Genomic DNA, 21,739 nt, shown 5'->3' on the forward strand with positions numbered 1-21,739 from the left:
TAAACTAACAATAAAAGTTTACATATTTTAAGACCCTTGTTACAACTATTTATCTTTTATTTCATATTGTATATACTCGTTATGCCTCTACATTAAGTTAATGTACATTTCTTTATTCTTAAATAAGATGCAAAATTCTATATATTTCATGAATCACATGTCTTATTCAGTAGGTACAACAGATATATATAACATCTCAATGTGTATGAGACAAACACACACACTTGTACTTGTAGTTTGCTGTGAGTAAAACTACGATTTACGTTTAGAGAGAAAAGACATGTTATTAATTCTCTTACACAATGTTTCAGAATTCCTATTATATAATTTACTTTGATGCAGAAGAATCCCCATCATTGGTAAGGTTGTTAGCCATTGCCCATACTAAAAGGCTCATCATCTCATAATGCAATTAATACAAAGTGACCTAAGCAATAAATCATAGGTGAATTATTAAGTAGATTGTAGTAAGGAAGGAAGTTTGTATGGGCAATTCAACTCACAAGTCACACTCTTTGAACCACAAATTCGGCATTGGGGTTGTTGGCTCTTAATGACTCGTATATATGAGGTTTACATTTCTTAATGCTTTATTTCATAACAGATAACTTGCTTAGCTTCCTCCCATTCCTACTCACTATTTCTATCTTATTATCCCACACGGAGAGGGATTAGAAAGCCTTAATAAGCCCTTGTAGAAAATATATAATTTCTTTTTTTTTTTGGGACGGAATATAATTTCTTAATCAATTAAATCATCAAACCATAACTATATGTTGTATTGTTATAAATAAATCATGTAGATACTGTGTTTAGAATCATGATATATATAACTAAAAAGCAACTATTAGATCAAGCACTTATATATAGAATAGATATATTGTAATATAAAATAATACATGTATTTATCTACAACAAATATATTACGTAATTATTTTGGTGATTGATTTTTTTTGCATGCGGTATTTTTCTTAAGTAAATAATCTTTTAAGAAGATTGTACCTTAAGGAAAAATATAGGGTACCAACATATTATCTGCCAACTTATTACCAACAATGATTAATTATTATATTTTAAGCACATATACAAAGAGACACATCCAAAAAATATATCTATAAAGACACTTCTATTAAACATAGCTATAAAAAAGATATTTTTATTAGACACATCTACAAAGACACTTCCATTAAATACTCTTATAAATAAAAGTTGGCAGATGTTGGCAGAAATGTTGTTGGTAACGTAGCGGATTGGTAGGTTAATAACAAAACAGCTAAACTAAATAAACCTCGTTTGTGTGCCTTTAATAAAAACAGCTACTTAACTTTGATGTATGTATATAAATAGTTTATAAACAGAGTCCTTAATGTATAAGTTTTGAATTTAATGAGACACTTTTGTACAAGCATATTGAACAAATATTTCATTAAATGGAATAATGCAAAAATACTGGTATGAAAATAGTTACTATCTTCCAAAATGATTGATTATATAGCCGATTTGTTAGTTGGCAATGCAGAAATGGATGGTTGGTTGAGCTTTGATCTCACTTTATATTTATTGGCGGGAATGGACTAACTCAACCATACCCCACGAGTTTTCCATTTCGATCTTGGCTAACACACTTTTTTCCTTCAAAGTCCAACAATGGAAGAACTGGAGCTTGCTTCTTCAGGTTCTCGTTTGGAAAAAGGACAAACAACATCATCTTTTAAGATGGATCAACAAAAAGATTCAAAATCAAACCAAATGGAGAGTGTTTCCTTCTTTGGCTTGTTTGCTGCAGCTGATTCAGTCGACTATGTGTTAATGTTCCTAGGAAGTGTTGGTGCTTCTGTTCATGGTGCTGCTCTGCCTCTCTTCTTTGTTTTGTTTGGTCGCATGATTGATTCTTTGGGACATCTTAATAGGGATCCTCACAAATTGTCATCACGGGTTTCTGAGGTACAATACATACACTTCTGTTTTTTTTAGTTAGCCATTATTATTATTGGTAATCATGGCTTATGTTACAAACAGGAATTTGATTAGAGAATAATTAAAAAGAATGCGACTAAGTGGGACTTAGAATATAGAGAGAAGATTTAAGTGAACTTCACTAACTTTTACAAATGATACCATTCAACTATATATTTATAATTCTAACTAGTATTATAACATTGCACTTGGGATTCATTTTATCGTGTGTTTAATTATATTCAAACTTAGAGAGTGAGTAACAGATGCAACTCTTTATACTATACATGGTTTTAAGGAAATAAGTTAATATTTTAAGTACTCATAGCAACTAAACCCAAAATTTTATGGATGAGCTCCTTAAATTTTCACCCTCAGTTTTAATTTTATCTCGAACGAAACGCACACTTGATAGTATCAAGAAACTTTCTGTTGAAAACAAATTTGAACTCAAAATAAGCTAATCTCAACACACACCAGTTCTTGTTATTCTGTCTGGCTATAAACTGTATATATAGATTTTGGTTGTGTAGACCTTCTAAATGCTTATATATGTAATCCTGTATATTAATGCTAATTCATTCTCCATTGCAGCATGCTTTGTACTTGGTATATCTTGGACTTCTTGTTATGGTATCAGCTTGGATGGGTACATTACATACATCTTCCCACCTGAACTTTCTTTCTTTCTTTCTTTCTTTCTTTCTTTCTTTCTTTCTTTCCAAGTAATAGACTTGTTTCCAAGGATCACAGCATATCATGATGATGACAACAAACTACTGTTCTTCAGGTGTTGCATTCTGGATGCAAACCGGTGAGAGGCAAACGGCTCGGTTGCGCTTAAATTACTTGAGGTCAGTGCTAAAGAAGGACATTAATTTCTTTGACAATGAAGCCAGAGATGCTAATATCATTTTCCACATCTCGAGTGATGTAATTTTGGTACAAGATGCAATAGGCGACAAGGTAACATGTTCATTTTGAAATGTTTAGAACTAAAATGAATAATGCTTAAAAAAAGCCAAGGATTTTTATTTGATTGTTCCTATTTATGTTGAACTGAATGCAGACAGGCCATGCCATACGTTACCTATCCCAATTCATTGTTGGATTTGGCATTGGATTCACATCAGTGTGGCAGCTCACACTACTCACCTTGGCTGTTGTTCCATTGATAGCTGTAGCAGGAGGAGCTTATACAATTATTATGTCTACTCTCTCAGAAAAGGGTGAAGCAGCATATGCTGAAGCTGGCAAGGTGGCAGAAGAGGTAGTAAAAGATATGAAGCACAGATACACCAACAAAGCAACATGTTCATGTCTTACATAATCTATCTGAGCTTTTCTTGTTTGCATGGAACAGGCAATATCTCAAGTGCGCACCGTTTACTCATTTGTAGGAGAAGAGAAAGCGGTTGGCACATACTCTAAGTCACTTGACAAAGCTCTTAAGATGGGGAAGAAGAGTGGTTTTGCAAAAGGAATTGGTGTTGGTTTTACATATGGCCTATTGTTTTGTGCTTGGGCATTGCTTCTATGGTATTCTAGTATACTTGTGAGGCATCACAAGACAAATGGAGGGAAAGCATTTACAACTATCATCAATGTCATCTTTAGTGGATTGTAAGTCCTATGATTTGAAATGATAATGATAACTTATATAAGATGTATTATGGATTACAAAGTTGACTCTTTCTTTCTTTCTTTCTTTCTTTCAAGTGCGCTTGGCCAAGCTGCTCCAAGCCTTGGTTCCATTGCTAAAGGGCGTGCTGCCGCAGCGAATATCATGAACATGATTGCGTCTGCTTCGGACGTGGCAAAAAGGTTGGATGATGGCACTGTTCTGCAACAAGTGGAAGGGAGAATTGAATTCTCTGAGGTCTGCTTTGCTTACCCTTCAAGGTCCAATATGGTCTTTGAAAATTTGAGCTTCTTAGTCAGTGCTGGGAAGAGTATAGCAGTTGTTGGTCCTAGTGGTTCAGGAAAGAGCACAATCATTTCCATGATTCAACGATTTTATGATCCTACTTCAGGTAATTGATACTACTATATCGGGTGAGGATGTAAAATTATGATCAAACTGAGTAAAATCATACCTAAGATTCATCTTTGAATTTTTCACCTCTATTTTTACTAAAGTCACACCTGCGTTGAAATACTATCTCAATTCTGAGGACAAAAAGTACAAAAACATTAAGATGCATAAACCTGACATATATCACACTTGATTGAAATAGTTCACAGACAGTTGTTTTATATAGAGTTGTGCATTTAGGAGGAGAGGTTAATGCATTAATTTTCACTTAGGTAAGATCCTGTTGGATGGATATGACTTAAAGAATCTTCAATTGAAATGGTTGAGAGAACAGATGGGACTGGTAAGTCAAGAACCAGCACTATTTGCCACAACAATAGCTGGCAACATTTTATTTGGAAAAGAAGGTGCTGACATGGATCAAATCATACAAGCTGCCAAGGCTGCAAATGCTCATTCCTTCATTGAAGGATTACCTGATGGTTATAATACTCAGGTGTGTCCACCACACAATTAATTGAGTAAGACTACACTTCAGTTCCTCAAGATTAAGATAAATACATTTTAATCCTCAAAAGGGACTAGAGTGTTAAAACGAAAATCTTTCGGTAACTAAAGTGTAGACCTAAAACACTTTGATATCAGAAAATACGTATTCAAATTTGAAGCCTGATAATTTGTTTCTAACGCAGGTTGGAGAAGGTGGCACCCAACTTTCTGGAGGACAGAAGCAGAGAATTGCTATAGCTAGAGCAGTTCTCAGAAACCCAAAAATATTGCTTTTAGATGAAGCCACCAGTGCTCTAGATGCTGAATCAGAACTCATAGTGCAGCAGGCATTGGAAAAAATAATGTCAAACCGGACAACAATAATTGTTGCGCATAGATTATCTACCATACGCGATGTAGATACAATTATTGTGTTGAAGAATGGTCAAGTTGCTGAGAGTGGTACTCATTCAGAACTGATGCTGAAAAATGGGGATTATGTGAGTCTGGTGAGCATGCAGGAATCACAGAATTTCACACACTCTAGCTCAATATCACGCTCTGGAAGTTCAAGGAACTCTAGCTTTAGAGAACCTTTTGACAGTAGGAACTATCAAGATGTGAATACAGAAAGAGAGCTTCAGTCAAGTGATCAAGGCATGCCATTGAACGCGGCTTCTGTTCCATCCATTTTGGACTTACTGAGACTGAATGCTCCAGAGTGGCCTTATGCAGCACTTGGTTCAATTGGTGCCATTCTGGCTGGAATGGAGGCTCCTCTCTTTGCCCTTGGAATCACACATATTCTAACTGCATTTTACTCTGGTTCTAAAATCAAGCAAGAAGTTGATCGGATAGCGATAGCATTTGTCGGATTGGCTGTTATAACTATACCTATTTACCTATTGCAACATTACTTTTATACTCTGATGGGAGAGCGCCTCACTGCCCGTGTGCGCTTATTAATGTTCTCAGGTACACTCCTACAGCTACAACAAAATTACTATTGTTACCTTTTTGGCCTGTTCTTGATAAATTTTCATATGATTTGAATTGTAGCTATCCTTACAAATGAGATCGCATGGTTCGACTTGGATGAGAACAACACTGGTTCAATAACAGCCATGCTAGCTGCAGATGCAACATTAGTAAGAAGTGCTCTAGCTGACAGAATCTCTACCATTGTGCAAAATGTAGCTCTCACCGCAACAGCATTTGCCATTGCCTTCACACTCAGTTGGAAACTCACTTGTGTGGTTGTAGCATGCCTCCCCCTACTCATAGGGGCTTCTATCACAGAGGTTCACTAATCTGCTTCTTCTTGCAGCATGCTTGATGATTACTCATTTACTTTTCTTTTATTTGAAACTTGGTCTTATTTAATAATTAACACCAGCTTGTAGCTTAAAAACTAAAAAGTACTCATTTACTACTTCTATTTGAGTTTTAACTACTTTAGCTTGATTCACGTGATAAATACCTTGACTTCAACCTATATGCAGCAACTGTTTCTCAAGGGATTTGGAGGAGACTATAGTCATGCATACTCTAGAGCAATTTCTTTGGCACGGGAAGCTATTGCCAACATACGTACCGTGGCTGCTTTTGGAGCAGAAGATCGTATCTCAATTCAGTTTTCCTGCGAGTTGAACAAGCCCAACAAGCAAGCACTTTTAAGAGGCCACATATCAGGTCTCGGCTATGGTGTTACACAGCTGTTTGCTTTCTGTTCCTATGCGCTTGGACTTTGGTATGCATCCCTTTTAATCAAGCAGAAGGACTCAAATTTCGGGGATGTCATGAAATCCTTCATGATCTTGATCATCACTGCCCTGGCAATAGCAGAAACACTAGCTCTTACCCCAGACATCGTGAAGGGATCGCAAGCGTTAGGATCAGTTTTCAGCATTCTCCAAAGGAGAACAGCAATAAGCCCCGACAACCCCAACTCCAAGATGGTAACCGATATCAAAGGAGATATAGAGTTTAGAAATGTGTGCTTCAACTATCCAATGAGACCTGATATCCCCATATTTCAGAACTTAAATCTCAAAGTCTCCGCAGGAAAGAGTCTTGCAGTAGTAGGACAAAGTGGTTCGGGGAAGAGTACTGTGATTTCTCTGGTAATGAGATTTTATGACCCCATTTCTGGGTCTGTTCTAATCGATGAATCTGATATCAGAAGCCTAAACTTGAGATCCTTAAGGCTGAGAATAGGATTGGTTCAGCAAGAGCCAGCTTTGTTTTCAACTACACTTTACGAAAACATCAAGTATGGAACTGAGGAGGCATCAGAGATAGAGGTAATGAAAGCAGCAAGAGCAGCTAATGCTCATGAATTCATTAGTAGAATGCCAGATGGGTACAGAACTCAAGTTGGTGAAAGAGGGGTGCAGTTATCAGGAGGACAGAAACAAAGGGTGGCTATTGCTAGAGCTATTCTGAAGAATCCATCCATTCTTCTATTGGATGAGGCGACAAGCGCGCTCGACACGGTGTCAGAGAGGCTTGTCCAAGAGGCTCTTGATAAACTTATGGAAGGAAGAACTACAATTTTGGTAGCTCACAGGTTGTCAACTGTTAGAGATGCAAACAACATTGCAGTGCTGCAAAATGGGAGGGTTGCTGAAATGGGGAGCCATCAGAGGCTGATTTCAAAACCAGGAAGCATCTACAAGCAATTGGTTAGTCTACAGCAAGAGAAGCATGGCCAAGGCCATTAATGGATTCATGTATATCTTTTACGTAAATATATATTGATATCTTCAATTCAAAGTATAGTGTGACTGCTGTATGTAACTTAAATTGAGGCATGGCATATATGTGATTGCCGAGCATGCCTAAGAAAAAAAAAATCAAACAATGAAACTGTTGATTGATACACACGAAGTTTAAGATAAAATTCAATGCTTATGATTGGTTTCTGCTGCAGAATAGTGTTTCAATTTCTGTATTATATTAATCATCAAAGAACCTTAAGACATATCAGCTCATCAATAGCACGCATTCTTTACCTTTTAGGTGCACAAACGGCATGATTCCAAAGAATTGAGCATACTGTTAAATTGATCCTTGATATCTAAACGTTCACTCTTTCATTTTAGTATATTTTATTTTGCCAATTCTTTCCACAACTGATAATATGAACTTAGAAGGAACGGATAACCCTCATAACTGGAAACTTTTTGGATCATATGGCTTTAGCGGACATTAAACTGCAAATGCCAATTTTGCTTTAGAATGGCAATGACGACACTACTGCGAACAAATTTAATGCACAAGTGATGAAACAAATGGCCATCACTACACCACTGCGAACAAATTTAATGATGAAACACTGTTAAGGCTACATGCTTGGTTTGTTGGCATTACTTACACAATATGTGCATCTTGAAAAACCAAGGGATTCAGACCTTGATAGATTCATATTTCTCACCCAGTATACCACCTTTCTGCTTTTGGAATTGTATGTACCGCAATGTGCTTGTAAAGAAGGGATCCGAAGTTGGAAGAGCAGATGTAGAATCACCTTGTATCTCGGTTGTGATTAATTCTATCAGCCCCTGAATCGTTGCACTTGTGATTTGTGGGTTTCCTTTCTCAAAATAGTATATGTACCTGGAACAAATTGATCAGTGGGTAAGTAGCCATGAAATAGAATGCTAACTAAGCTTCCTAGCTTTTATTGCACAGGTGACCAACTTGTTTAGTATTTCAACAAATAGCGTCACTGGACCACTGCTACCCCTTGCTACATTGGCCATTTGCTGCGCAGCATTTGCGATCCTCAATGCACGCTTAAGGCAAAGCAATACCCTGCAGTCAAGCAATCAATCAACACCCGCACCCAAGCAGAAAAAAAATAATGAAAGATGTCAATTTGAAGACTCTTCATCATAATTTTCTGCCCGAGAAATAAAATTCCCAATTCTAAAAGCTTGCACAAATTATAGAGGCATAATCAGACAAGTTACTTAGAAAGACATACTTCTTCAACTCTGATGATACATTGAAAACAAGACATAATCACGTAATTACTTCAGGAAACACACGTATGCAAAGGGAATGATACAAAGAAACAAACAAAGCTTGACCCACTTAAACTCGGTAAGCCTTTCATAGCATACCTCTCTCCATCTTTAATACCATCTTGATCATCGACCCAGAAGAGATGTGAGCACGCATAAACTGCTCGGCACTGATCAGGTTTCTTCAAAAGCTTTGCCGAATACTGCAGAAAGAACAGCATTTCTAGTTTTAGCATAAATGCAATAATAAACTGAATAACAGTTGCGACAACCCATTTGTCCAGTGACCACACTCTCAGCACGTTTTCTTTTTCTATTTTGTGTGTGTGTGTGTGTCTATATATATAACCTTGGTGGATAGAAAGAAGAAAAATGAAAAACAAGTCAAAAGGAACATACCCCTGTGGCCTTATGAGTTAACGTATCCCTGTTCTCGACTCCAAAGACGTTCATCCTTTGAAGTGTCCCAATAATAAGATGTATTGCAGTTACCTGGGCTTTAGAGTCCTGACAAGTACTTAGAAATAGATTAGTAATTTTCTTAATGAAATCAAGAAAATCGTGAAATGGATTGTCTTACTAAAACTTACCGCAATTTCTTCTTCATATAACACAAATGCTTCGGTGAAAAACTCATATGCAACAGGCTCAAGGTCACAGTCATTAGCAGCCTGATGGTCACAAAACAAATGGAAGAGGCAAAACATTTAGCCACTGAAACAGTTGGGCAAAATGAGAGACTTGTCATAATTAGCATAGAGAGTAAATATTGATGTTAGGAAAAATTTAGTAGCAGAGAGATTATAAGTCATGTCCTATACAGCCCATAAAAATAATTTCCCACACAGACTAAAGAGCTAACCCATTAATCAAGCCTACCTCAGCACATTGCAGGTACAATCTCAAGGCCAGTTCGGGAGATGATACAGAAGAAAGGGCTTCAATGATCTGCAACAAAAGATCTGTTAATTACCCTATCACATGTGATTCTACACCAAGATTATACATTTAAAATACCTCATTTAAAAGCTGAAATATCTTTTTTGGTGTCGTTGGAACTTCTTCACCCACAACATCTCCATCTTGTCCTTGTAATTGCCTGACCAACTGCAGAAAAATATGATTCAAATTAGAGAAATAAGACAACTTAACGGAATTACATGGACAGCTCAATTCAAAATTTCAAATACTACTCTACCCAACCCCAAAAGAATTCAACACAGAAAGTAAAATATGTTCTAGAGATCAAACAAAGTGAAAGAACAGTGAATTGAGGAAGAAAGATACCCTAAGTGCAGAAAAAATAAGGGAAGGAACTGTGAAAGGTAAACGTCTTGGTCCTCCTCTCATAATGTGCTTCTTTACACTACATATTATCTGAAGGCCAATGCATCACAAGTTATAGGAATTAGAAAGCACGTAATATAAATACACCAACCAAATGTAGTTTGAATTATATATTATTGTAACCTTAAACATTTCCTCTGGATCATTGTTATGAAGCATGTGTATGAGCCGAGCAACAGAATTTTGTTCTTCGCTGAAATCTTCTTCATCAACCTTAAAGGCAAGATAAGAAACAAAAGCACACGAATTACATTGAGCTTGAGCAAATATTATATTTATTTAGAAAAAAAATTACACATGTGAATTGAAGAGTTGATTCAGCAAGTTGGCAATTGAATCTTTATAGCAAAAGTCGAAAAATTATAGTCTCTCGCACACCTCATCCACAGTTGTGGCATCCAAATCTGTAATAAGCCCTTTTATTAATTCAAATAAAACTTCAACCTACAAAAGCAAAAGCAAGAGTAAAATGAATAATACGTGTTACATAGTCTTACTTAGAGATAAACTCATCATCTTGAGCAAACAGCTGAACAACATACCTTATCAGCAGTAGATATGAGAGTGTTATTCTTCATAATACTTTGGATAATAAGCATAGCCATCACTTTATTTGTTTGGTTATCAAGATGATCCATTACACGTGGATAATTAGAAAGTCTAAGGGCTGTCACAATATCATTGTATTTATCCAGTGGAGCACTTAAAAGTGCAACAACTTGCTTTGTTGCTCTATTATCAAGCTTTGGTTTTCCAGAAAGCTTCTTGACACATGATCCCTGCATAAATTCCAGAAAAGAATCCGTTTATCTAAGATGCAAATCATGTCCCTTACAAAACAGGACATTCATAGGTGCTCCGAATGTTTGAAAAGTAATATACCAGCACTTGGTCCACATAATCAAGCCGATCAGGATGAACACGGAGAGTGAATGTCAGAAGAGAGACATGCAAAGATATTGCTCCGACAATAGGTATGTCAGCCTGTGCTTCTATCACCTGCATTATAATTAACAGATATAAAATAGATTGGTATCAGTTTCAACTTCAACAACCATTATGGCCAAGCTTTAATTGAAAATACTTCCAACACTGCACAATAAATACTTACCCTGCCTATTGCTGTGCTTAGTTTGGTAAAAGCTTCCACTTGCAGAAATTCGGGCAGCACCTATGTCAGAAATGATGTCAACAACATATGGAAGCTTAATAAAATTCCAAAAATGTGTAAAACTTACTTCAGCATTTGAAGCAGCATAATTTGATAACCTGTCCATTAACTGAGATAGTATGGTCTTGATGTCTACCGTTGACTGCAAATGCAATCAAGTCAGTAAAATAGGATAGAGACAAGGTTTGGAGTCTTCCAGAAATGTGATCAAAATGCCAATGGAAGACATATGGAAAGGAAGAAAAAGAAAATTCCTATTACTCTACATTAGTGACCACTTGACCAGTCATCACAAAGTTCCCTTTTGAAAGAAAAAAACCTCAAGCACATGAAGGGTCATCAATTTCCAATTGTTACCATGTTACCCACCTGCAGTTGGGGGTAAGCACCAAGAAGTGTCTCAAGAGTCTGCAAGTGGTACTCATCTGGGAAAACTTGGATTATGCACTCCATGAGGTAAAATTGGGCAAGCTCATCTTTACAATTGACAACCTGCTCAATATAATTTAGTCATTGAGCAATATTATAACCTTAAAGGCTTGCAATAAGAGGAAAATTATTTTTAGGAAGAAAAAGTACTTTATTAGACCTGCTCTAAGACACTCGGAAGGACAGTGTCTTTGTACATTTCAAGGTCCACACCCTCTATCTGACTGAGAATGTGAAGATTCTTTCCAACCTAATAATTGGAAAAAGAAAACAAGAAAAAAGTGAATTACTAATAAATCTATCAAAATGTATAAAATTTATAACACAATATTTCATCAAGTGATAGCAGATTTTCATATTACAAGATCACGAAGCTCATTTCTTTCTTTCTCCCTCTTGTCTCTTATCCGACCAGGTCCCTGCAGACCAGAAAGCCCAATTGAAGGCCTAAGCTCAGGATCGCCAAAGATTAAGCATGATTCAGTAGCACCATAACACCTGCATTGCCAGAAATCATGTTCTCATGATTTATTTTTACCTCTATGGCTATGGCATGCAAGTACTGTGGTGCTATGCATCTCGTAAGAGTATAATTGATAACAGTAACGAAGTTAAATAAACCTGATGTTGCAATCGAACCCAAAGCTTATTCATTTCCATGAAATTTTGTAGGATAAATTCAACAGCATCCATGACATTTCCCGAATCCCTGCAAGGAAAGAAGCTACTGACTCGTTTAATTCTTGTTAACCCAAATATGATGCCAAAAATAAAACTTCCAATTTCATAAATTTCAAAGTAAAAACCATAGAAATTTTTACAATTCGGGTGTTCAAATATCCAGCAAACTTTTGCAGCAGAAGTAAAATAAGGCCATTCTTTCACAGAATAATTACTATTGTCGATTAAATTAGAACTACTGAAATCATTAACTGTCGTCACAACCGAAAAAATATCAAAGAACTATGGATGCATTACCAGCCAATTAATGTGCTTACCTCCTTCACAGGAGCATCCTTACATCTGAGGTACACCGAGCCCACTGTGCAAAGGAGATACCTGGCAGCAAAATCAACAACCATTCAAGTTCAAAACAAGACATAACATAGCACTGGCTTCATCGGATAGATGAAGAAAGCACTTACAATCTAGGCAATACATTTCCAGCGTGCTGAACAAGCTCGTAGAGATCAAAAATGGAAACGCCATGCCTGCTCTCGTCTTTGAAGAACAACTCCAACCTCCTAAGCTCGTCAAACGCTCTCATATCTAATTCAACCACAGGCACACCATAAATAAATAAAAAAGAAAGCATGATTTAAAAGACTAATTGAGTATGAATAGTTTGTAAGGGCAACAGAGGAATTGTACACAGTTCATAGTATTTGTGAGGGGAGAGCCTCGAAGTTCGAAGCTCGGAAAGCATTAGCGAGGAGTATTTTAAAGCGTCCCTGAGATTGTTGTCGTCCTGCGCGAAAACGCGAATAACTGAATTAGGAATAACGAGAAAAAAAAAAGCGAAGGATCTATGAGTGGAATACTGACGAGGGCGCGGTGCATGAAGAAAGCGTGATGTTGAACGCCGGCGATGCCCTCCGCCAGCCACTTCTCTTCATCGTCGATTCCATCTGCAACAATCATTTTCGGTTTTGGATGATCACTACTCTCAGATCTAGCTCGATGATGCGGGTTTCAGACGTTGGAGTTGAATCTCGGGTGAAGCTCATTGACGCCCCCCGTGGAGTTTTGTTTTTGTTTTTGTTTTTGTTTTCGCGGAATTACGTGTTCGTTTATTTAATGCAGGGTTTTTTTGTCTAATTAAAATGTTCTCTGAGGTGAAAATAGTCATTTACCATAAAATAAAATCAAATTCTTAAATGATTGGATGAATATATTTTCCTTTTCCATGTTTGTTTTCATGGAGTGAAGCTTGGCGTTGCGCGTCAACACTATTCCGATCACTCATTATTCCTTCTTCCAAGCCAAGACAATAAAGGACAAGAGAAGACCATAATCCCAGCTGAGTCTGTGAGAGAGTGATTATCATCTTCACCTGCCTCCATCGTCGAAAAGGTACGCACCTCATTTCAGCGATGCAGCAAGGAGATTACACCTCCACTCCATACTATCAGTTCCCTCATCTCCCAAATTCCAATCCCAATCCCAATCCCAACCCTAACCCTAATTCCGATCCACACTCAGCCCCTTACGCATCCGCACCACCCTTCTCCTCCGGTTACGCTCCCTCCGATTACACCTCTTACTACCCTACATATCCCCCAAATCCCGATCCTATCCCTGCCCCACCCGCACCTCCTGTCCCTGCCCCTCCCTCCCCCACTGCTCCTTCCTTCACCAATTTCCCTTCCTTCAATTCTCCATCCTTTGACTCTCACCTTTCGTACCAACAACCACCGCCACATCAGCATCAACCACCACCACAACAGCAACCTTATTATCCACCTTTCGACCAGCATCAAGCGGCTCCAGCTCCGATCTACGCTCCTCCTCCACCACCACCCCCCTCCGTTACGCCACCGTACTCCGCACCGTATAGCCACGCTGGATCTACGGTCCCTCCAGCTCCCTCCGCATATGATCCACCCTACGATAACAGTCCCGCCAAGTTCGATCACTCTGGCGCTTTCTTTGACGACGGCTACAACAGCTTTAACCGTAGTAACCGTTCCGATTCGTATGGTAACCGACACGATGACGGTTTCAGCGGGTTTAACCGTGGTAATCATCGTTCTGATTACCGCGAGGAGGTGTACGGGGATGGCGTGTACGCTTACGAAGGAGGGAAGGTGGAACCGTACGGGGCTCGTGGAACCGCACCAAAATCGTCGACTTGGTCCGGTTTCGATGATTACGGGAGAGCGATCAGTCTTCCAACGGCCGCAAAGGAACCTTCCGGTGGAAGCAAGATTGTGAAGGCAGTGCCGAAGGTGGAGACGCGAGAGGATCCCGGAAGCGGGGTGCAGAAGTTCCGGGTGAAGCTCTTGGCGGAGAGTGGTGGCCAGAGCACCATGGATGTTCTGTGTCAGGTTTGAACTTACTCGTTAGCTGCATTACTCGGCTAATTGATTTCAATTTCTATTCCGCATGTTTATGGGAGTAATTACAGTAATGTCTGTAAAGTTAAGAAGTAGATGTTTATTATTATTTTTTTTATGATATCTGCTATAATGTAAGAAATCTAGTAGAAATAATCAAGTGTAGATTATCGAAACGGTTGGTTACGGAGTTAATTGTGACTTGTGAGGGTTGAATCACTGATGAGAATAGTAGGTGTTGGGTTTTTTTCCTCTGATTACTGCTTGTTGTAATAATTTATTGAGCTTTATATGGAGCTGGTCTGCGTCTTTACATATAAATAGCCAACAGGTGAAATTTTTTTGGCCTTTTTAACCAGCGTAGGAGTTAGTTAACCGCATTTGTGTCGTTAAATTAGTTCGGCACTTGTTTCCCTTTAGATTGGGTTCCCGTTTGAGTTTTCTAAAAATAAACAAATAAAAATAAACCCAACAAACAAACTTGGAAGAGATTTCAGATGAACTGACTTGAACCAGATCAGTCAAGATTTAATGATTTATAGACTTCGGATGATGTTGCTTTATACTTTAGGGTTTAGACTCACCAAAGAAAGAAGGGTAATTCAGTTTAGAACATTAGACAGTTTGGGGATACACAAAAGTAATTTTTATACATTTTCCCCCCATACCTCTACATTTATTGTGCTTCTATGAAGATTTTAAGAATCTTTCGGGCTTGTGTAGGAAGTTATTTTGTCACTTTCTTCTTTGGGTCTTTATCTCGCAATTAGTATATTTTTGCTATTTATCCATTCATAATCATTCCATCTGTTTATGACTTTAGTTGTACTGTGGCTACTGAACTGAATTTGTGATTCTGTCTATGTTTGTTCTTTCAGATTGGTTTGGATGGAATTCGAATGCTGGAACCGAATACTAGTCGAACATTGAGAATATATCCTCTTGAGAACATAACAAGATGTGAGGTGAGCTTGTTCATTCCCTTCATGAAATTTTTACGCTGTCATCAAAATTAATATTTGTATCCTAATTTGTAATATTTTTACTAATTGGACTATGCAGAGGTTTGATTCGTCTACCCTTGCATTCTGGTCAAAGAGCCCAGTGGACATTGAGCCACGACGAATCAGATTGCAATCCAATAGTTACACTACCAACACACTTTTGGATACTGTAACTGCTGCCACCATACAGGTATACAGAGAATTTCATCCTTTTGACATGTTCTCTATCGTATCTTCATTTTGTTGACACTATTCCCATTAATTCTCTAAGTTATTTTGAATCTCACATAAAAGATTTCTTCGATGAAGAGCTTCTGCTCTTTCTTTTTCTCTGGTCCTTGTTTACTTAATCAAGATCGCTGAATTTTTTCCTGAAATTATATGTCATGATCTTTCGTCTTGTTTTTGCAGTACAAGGAAATGGGTGGAAGCAAAAGACCCACAGAATCGTTAAGAACTAATGAACAGCCTGCAGAGAAAAGGAAAGGATTTGGCGATTGGATGAATTTGATTAAACCTCCCAATGAAGAGAAGGATCATTGGGTAAGATGGATACTAGATCCAAATTTAGTTTTCTTGCTCCTTTTTCTTAACACCCTACCCCCCCTTTCTCTCTCTCTCTCTCTCTCTCACACACACACACACACACACACAGAGAGTCTCCTAAGGCTTTGTCAGATTTTTCTTCCTTTGAATTATTTTAATTAGTACTAGGATTCAGTGTGTTTTATGCTGGTAGTTGGTTGTGTTTGTTTGCATGAGCTGGTATATTGTCAATTATTGTTGTAAGCCATGGTGTTTATTTCTTTCTACCCTTGGGAAAAGATCTTAAGTGTCTAAATAAAACTTAATCACAAAGAATGATTTGGTAAGCTGTGTTATTCTACAGCAGCTTTAACAAGGGTCAATTTATTTATTTTCCATTTACTCAAATGGAGTTCTTATGAGGTTCAAATTATGTAATAGGTCCCAGATGAAGCAGTCTCGAAATGTACAGCATGTGGCACTGATTTTGGAGCTTTCAATCGCAGGGTTGATCTCCTCTCCCTTTTCTTTATGTATGCTTTATGTTTCTTGTGCTAGGCTGCTAATGTTGATCATATATGCTTCTAACAGCATCACTGTAGAAATTGTGGAGATATTTTCTGTGATAAATGTACACATGGTAGAATTGCTCTAACTGCTGACGAGAATGCTCAACCAGTACGTGTTTGTGACCGATGCATGGTATGCATAATCTTTGTTGACTTTTCTCTTCATCCCTTCTTCATTAACCAATGCATTGAATGTGTTTGCTTTAGTAATTTCCGAATTGCTAATGCAACTAATGGGTGCTTTGTAGAATGGATATGGTTTTCCCCTAATCACTGATCTTGCTCTACATTTTTCAACTTTTTATTTCTTCATTTGTTAGTTGATTCAGGATATTCAACAGTAGAAATGTAGAGCCATGTAGTTTGACATTATATATATATATATATATATCCAATTGTAATTATGGGTCACAGCGTTAAACTTCTATTGCATTACCTATGAATTTAGTTTTGCCAATTCATCTAGTTGAACTTTAAAAATTTATTCACTATATTTTTTGCTCCAATTTTTCTATAACTATGCCCTACGTTAGTATAACTTCATTTCTAAATGGTAGGAACTGTTAGGCTTGGAAGAAAGATTAAGCGTAATGTTGGTCTTGGAGGAGGATTGATAAATGAAAGTAGTGAATTGCTGAATGGTTAAAGTTCTGGTGCACAGTTTGCAGTGTTGTTTTGCTACTCTTTAAGTTGAGTCAAGTTATTTGCAATTTTACCTTCTGTTTTTTCATGATATTTTAGTGTTTAGGTAGGAAAAAGGGGAAATATAGAATAAATACTCCAATTGGTAGGATATTGGAACGACATGGTGTGTGATAATGTGAATACCTCTTAGCCCACTTGTATAATAAGACCCCTATCCCTAGGCAAGGTCAGCTACATGCCAATGATGCACAACACACACAATGTTGCTAGCACTAATTAAACTTTAAACAAGGAAATAAAGTAGGGAACATGACGAAATCAAGAATCAAATTCAATTATTGCTTGATAGATAATTGTTTCATTGAAATATTCAAAATAGATTTTGCTGACTTAAAAGCCATGCTTTGTTTGCATTCAAAAGACTTTGGTCTTATAGTCTTTGTTGTTTAGGCAGAAGTGACTCAGAGACTGAGTAATGCTAAAGAAGCAGCAAATAAACCAGTGTTGCAAAGTCATGAGGATCTTGCCAGGAAACTTCAGGTATATAGTAGTGCATGCCGTAATATGTCTTTCTGCTTCGTTTTTTAACTTTTTATTGCCCAATCAAGGTTTAAATTCACGTATCTGATTACTTTGGTTTGTGCACATGGGTTAATGAGCATGAAATACATGTTAATTTGTGTTATTGGTGAATTTTGGTAGGAGGAGCTGGAGAGGAATCGAAAGGCATCAGGTATTGTAATGAGTTCAACTCTTGGAGACTGGTCTTAAAAATTGTTTTTATGGTTTTGATTAGTTAATTGTCAAACGAAGTAGCAGGTTTCAATGAGAATATGTTATATGGGTAGCTTAGTTGGAATTTCTTCCCAAACGGTAAGTTGATGTCTCTGGCTCATTCAAGTGCTCTGGTTCACAGGTTCCAAGTCTGAAGGATCTGGAAGACGGATGAAGGAAGTTGCATGTCCTATTTGCACTGTCCATCTGCAGGTTTGAAATATATTGATTGGTTTTCTTAGGAATCATTCCTCACTTCTCTTGAACATGAATGTTATCATCTTCATTGGGGACTTAAGATGTGGCACTATTGCAGGTCCAGGTACCCAGCTCAGGTTCAGAGACCATAGAGTGTGGAGTTTGCCAGCACCCATTTCTTGTGAGTGCTCATTGATGAAGGTGTCCATATGTGTCAACTTGTTAACTTGTTTTAAATTCAATTTTTCTTATCAATCTCTTGCAGTCTAATAATTTTATATGGACTTTTATGTTCTGCGGTTTTTCTTTTCGGCGCTTCGAGCTTGGCATGTATATGTATACCTGTATTTTTATCCTCCTTAAAATGCTGCGATTTGCTTGTCCCTTTGTATAAAAAAGATGTAGATGGTGAACATGCATGTATAGCTGTGTCGATGTCTTTGCAGCTTAACTGGTTTGAAACTCAATACCAAAAAAAACTGGTTTTGAAACAATGTGGTATCTATGTCAACTGTTTTTGATATTCGGTATGTTGGATTAAAATTAATCCGCCTTATAAATATTTTGGGGAAATTTAAATAGGTCTGTGTTTTGGACGTTTCTAAATTGTGCGTCTTTTTTTTTTTTTTGGACCAGAATTGTGCGTCTAAACTTCTTGTAATACTTGATATCTGTAGGATAAAGGGTGGCCGTTTCAAATCCTAATAGGATAATATTACTCACCTAGATTTCATGTTAAAAAAAAAAAATAGAAGAAAAACAATAACACTATCACTTGACTCTCGCACTTATTAGCCATGACAACAGATTGATTTTTATACGTTAACGAAGTTTGTCACAATTCTTTTTGTAAATAAATAACAATACATATTTTATACTTTTTATACTAATTGACTAGCTGGAATCAGATAAAAGCGATGCCATCCAATGTTTTTCAATGGAGTGTTTTAATAGGAGAATGTATTTTTTTAGAACATTAATACTTTTAAGAAAAATTAGTGTGTGGATACTTAATTGAAAGTATTCTCACTTCAAAATGCATAGAAATAGATCCTTTTCATTTTTTTCTAATACTTGAGAGAATAAAGTGTGATTTTTCACTTTTAATTCTATATGTGGAATCAAAAATAAATAGAAGAGAGAGAGCAATGAAGGGTGAAATTAAATACTGGATACTATCTAGTTTTCTTTTTTTTTTCACTGGAATGAATCTACTTCCCAAAATTAAAAAAAAAAAGGTACCAATTTAGTTCTTTATGGTAGCAAAGAGTGGATATATGATATCTTTTTGGCAATTTATTAACTAAAATTTAACAGTGATATTTATATGTATTATTAACTATTCTGATGTGTCTATCTATGAAAGATAGTCATATAGATAATAATTTTTGGAGTGAAATTTTACCTGTTTTGGTAGAATTTGTGATAAATAAAAAATAATTAATAAATAGTATATGAAAACTCAAAAGATAATAAATATTTTATTGTTCAAAATTGCATCGTTTTTATGTTCAAGTGGTAGCAAGGAGATATATACCACGGTAGATAATGAAATATATAGACAATTTTATTTTATTTCACACTATTTACTGACAGAAAAATATACGTGTCCATCGTTTATTATTATAGAAGACCTATTTAATATGTTTTTTTTCTTCGAGGATTAACTAATCTAAAATCAAAATATTTGAAGATCTAATTGTCACTTTAAGATTAATTAACATTCAAAATTAATAGATGATAAAATTAACTAATTTTTCGAGACTTCTGATAAAATTAACGGTATATTTTATGAATAAAAATAATCTAACTATATTTTCAAACAAGCGTTTTAAAAATAGTAAAATACTACACCCAAACACAACAGTGTCACCAGATTTTTCCCACAAAGAACCTGCATTGAATTGTATGAATTTCATTACCTAATTATTCTAATATCACTATCTTTAAGACCCCTTGAAAACGAGTTCTTTTCCCATTAATTTAATGCTTTTGCTCCATGATTGTCAACGTCATTTAAATTCGGTGAACTGTGTAGTGCTTAAAATATGCTTTATAATATGTAACACTTCAAGCATTATGTTACTTTACAACTTTTTTACATAATTTTTCAAGAGATACTCTAAAATAATATTTTCTTATTTTATTATTCGTTTTATATTAACTGATTCATTGCTTGGTTGATTCGAAATATTTGTAATAAGTGGTACATCTTTTAAGATATAAGTTATAGAGTATTTATAAATGTGAAATATTTTTCACTTTTTGAATTGAATTAGATCCATTCAATTAAATGTGACTGTTCTCGTACCTTTAAGATGTGTGAGAGAATTTATATTCTATTACTACAACAATTTCGACAGATAGTGGCATAAATATTGCGGCGGTTTTATAAAATCGTCGTAAAACGACAACTTACGGTATATATAGCGGCGGTTATTGGTTGAGGTTGCAATTAGGACTATATTTAGCGGCGATTTTTTTTAAAACACCGCTATATGTCAATCAGGCTTGCATTTAGCGGTGTCTTTTCGAAAATCGCCGATATATGTACCGTCGGGTGAGTTATTATTTTACATTTTGCGGCGGTTTTATTTAAACCTCCGCAAAATGCGTATTACCACATATTGCAATGTTTTCTTTAGTAATAATCATCTGGGTATAATCTAGTTAAGTAAACACTACTATCTTAAGCTACATATGTTTAAATCATTGTTACCTAAACTCGTAACACTTTTTCTACATTCATTTTACGTAAAAAAAATTCACAAGTTAAATAAGCTATATATGTTAACTCATGTGAGCAAGTATACAACAAATTATTGTGTGGCAATAAAAAAATATGTGAACAAGTATACCACGACTCTAATTGTGCATTTTACCCAATATATAAGGTGCCTATAATAATAATAACCACGAGCAGATATAAAGTATATAAAAAAATGTGTGGCAATCAAATATGTTGATAATATATATATAATTATTAGCGCTATATACATCAAAGAGATACTTGGTTTGGTGGTAACATGACATTGTTAAACCTTTTCCTTCTTTCACGTTTGTGGAAGGCTTTACATAGTTGATATTCTACAGTGATCCACATGTTGTGGGTCTATTGGTGGAAGCACGGGTTTAACGATTGAGTCGGTTGGACCACCGGACCGTCCGGTCCAATTCTAAAACAAATGTTATTTTCGTTTATTTGCTATTTAGCGGCAGTTTCAAACCGCCGCAAAATTGATAAACGTTTAGCGGCGGTTATTCCAGCGGTTAGCTAAAACTGCCGCTAACCGTTTACCCGCAGCCTATCTTCCAGCGTTTGGTTTAACCGTCGCAATATGTTGCAATATAGCCCCCCATAACCGCCGTTATCTGCCAAAATTATTGTAGTGGATATATATAGATCAATATAATATAGACATGTGTTATCATTAATTTTAGTTAGCTAATAATTAAATAATTTTAAAAATTAAAATTTAATATATTTTAAAAATATATTAAATATTATCTGTG

At 36.3% G+C, this 21,739-nt stretch overlaps 4 protein-coding genes across 5 annotated transcripts; 2 read left to right on the top strand and 2 right to left on the bottom strand.

Moving 5' to 3' along the window:
- The first annotated feature begins 1,536 nt into the window (after positions 1-1,536).
- On the top strand, positions 1,537-7,393 carry LOC107493242 (ABC transporter B family member 13-like). Its single transcript, XM_016114338.3, has 10 exons — positions 1,537-1,944; positions 2,551-2,605; positions 2,747-2,922; positions 3,026-3,226; positions 3,320-3,579; positions 3,676-3,989; positions 4,264-4,487; positions 4,684-5,455; positions 5,540-5,781; positions 5,983-7,393. The coding sequence occupies exons 1-10, from the start codon at positions 1,648-1,650 to the stop codon at positions 7,201-7,203; spliced, it is 3,762 nt and encodes a 1,253-aa protein (XP_015969824.1). The 5' UTR covers positions 1,537-1,647; the 3' UTR covers positions 7,204-7,393.
- Positions 7,394-7,635: 242 nt separating this feature from the next.
- On the bottom strand, positions 7,636-12,221 carry LOC107493197 (vacuolar protein sorting-associated protein 35B). 2 transcript variants are annotated; one of them, XM_021124527.2, is made up of 18 exons: positions 12,077-12,221; positions 11,818-11,953; positions 11,616-11,705; positions 11,396-11,518; positions 11,094-11,168; positions 10,967-11,026; positions 10,738-10,854; positions 10,398-10,634; positions 10,234-10,299; positions 9,979-10,068; positions 9,796-9,885; positions 9,526-9,615; positions 9,388-9,456; positions 9,099-9,179; positions 8,908-9,015; positions 8,608-8,711; positions 8,183-8,296; positions 7,636-8,098 (listed from the first exon to the last, which is right to left on the bottom strand). In XM_021124527.2, exons 3-18 carry the CDS (start codon positions 11,652-11,654, stop codon positions 7,888-7,890), a joined length of 1,674 nt encoding a protein of 557 aa, XP_020980186.1. In that variant the 5' UTR covers positions 11,655-11,705; positions 11,818-11,953; positions 12,077-12,221; the 3' UTR covers positions 7,636-7,887. The 2 variants fall into 2 exon arrangements, with proteins under 2 accessions (XP_020980186.1, XP_020980187.1); XM_021124528.2 differs by having other exon boundaries at positions 11,606-11,705.
- LOC110272515 (vacuolar protein sorting-associated protein 35B) lies at positions 11,809-13,238 on the bottom strand. The gene is made up of 5 exons (XM_052262979.1): positions 13,001-13,238; positions 12,827-12,923; positions 12,601-12,724; positions 12,434-12,514; positions 11,809-11,953 (listed from the first exon to the last, which is right to left on the bottom strand). The coding sequence occupies exons 1-5, from the start codon at positions 13,094-13,096 to the stop codon at positions 11,809-11,811; spliced, it is 543 nt and encodes a 180-aa protein (XP_052118939.1). The 5' UTR covers positions 13,097-13,238.
- A 117-nt stretch (positions 13,239-13,355) lies between these two features.
- Positions 13,356-18,720, top strand: LOC107493243 (protein FREE1). The gene is made up of 10 exons (XM_016114339.3): positions 13,356-14,502; positions 15,390-15,476; positions 15,574-15,705; positions 15,927-16,058; positions 16,482-16,547; positions 16,632-16,742; positions 17,705-17,794; positions 17,957-17,987; positions 18,171-18,241; positions 18,345-18,720. The coding sequence occupies exons 1-10, from the start codon at positions 13,549-13,551 to the stop codon at positions 18,420-18,422; spliced, it is 1,752 nt and encodes a 583-aa protein (XP_015969825.1). The 5' UTR covers positions 13,356-13,548; the 3' UTR covers positions 18,423-18,720.
- Positions 18,721-21,739: the final 3,019 nt, after the last annotated feature.

The sequence above is a fragment of the Arachis duranensis genome, chromosome 6 (assembly GCF_000817695.3).
Source record: "Arachis duranensis cultivar V14167 chromosome 6, aradu.V14167.gnm2.J7QH, whole genome shotgun sequence".
Classification (NCBI taxonomy): domain Eukaryota; kingdom Viridiplantae; phylum Streptophyta; class Magnoliopsida; order Fabales; family Fabaceae; genus Arachis; species Arachis duranensis.

Bases quoted from the DNA above. Each gene is read 5' to 3' on its own strand.
- LOC107493242 (XM_016114338.3), top strand. From the start codon at position 1,648: ATGGAAGAACTGGAGCTTGCTTCTTCAGGTTCTCGTTTGGAAAAAGGA. The intron at 1,945-2,550 runs GTACAATACATA...TCTCCATTGCAG, and splicing joins TGTCATCACGGGTTTCTGAG to CATGCTTTGTACTTGGTATA. The intron at 2,923-3,025 runs GTAACATGTTCA...AACTGAATGCAG, and splicing joins AAGATGCAATAGGCGACAAG to ACAGGCCATGCCATACGTTA.
- LOC110272515 (XM_052262979.1), bottom strand. From the start codon at position 13,096: ATGATTGTTGCAGATGGAATCGACGATGAAGAGAAGTGGCTGGCGGAG. The intron at 12,725-12,826 runs GTACAATTCCTC...TGGTTGAATTAG, and splicing joins TCACAAATACTATGAACTGT to ATATGAGAGCGTTTGACGAG. The intron at 12,515-12,600 runs GTAAGTGCTTTC...TTTTGCTGCCAG, and splicing joins GGAAATGTATTGCCTAGATT to GTATCTCCTTTGCACAGTGG.
- LOC107493197 (XM_021124527.2), bottom strand. From the start codon at position 11,654: ATGTACAAAGACACTGTCCTTCCGAGTGTCTTAGAGCAG. The intron at 11,519-11,615 runs GTCTAATAAAGT...TATATTGAGCAG, and splicing joins TTCCGAGTGTCTTAGAGCAG to GTTGTCAATTGTAAAGATGA. The intron at 10,635-10,737 runs GTATATTACTTT...GAATTTATGCAG, and splicing joins ATTATGTGGACCAAGTGCTG to GGATCATGTGTCAAGAAGCT.
- LOC107493243 (XM_016114339.3), top strand. From the start codon at position 13,549: ATGCAGCAAGGAGATTACACCTCCACTCCATACTATCAGTTCCCTCAT. The intron at 16,548-16,631 runs GTTGATCTCCTC...TGCTTCTAACAG, and splicing joins TTGGAGCTTTCAATCGCAGG to CATCACTGTAGAAATTGTGG. The intron at 17,988-18,170 runs GTATTGTAATGA...TCTGGTTCACAG, and splicing joins GAGGAATCGAAAGGCATCAG to GTTCCAAGTCTGAAGGATCT.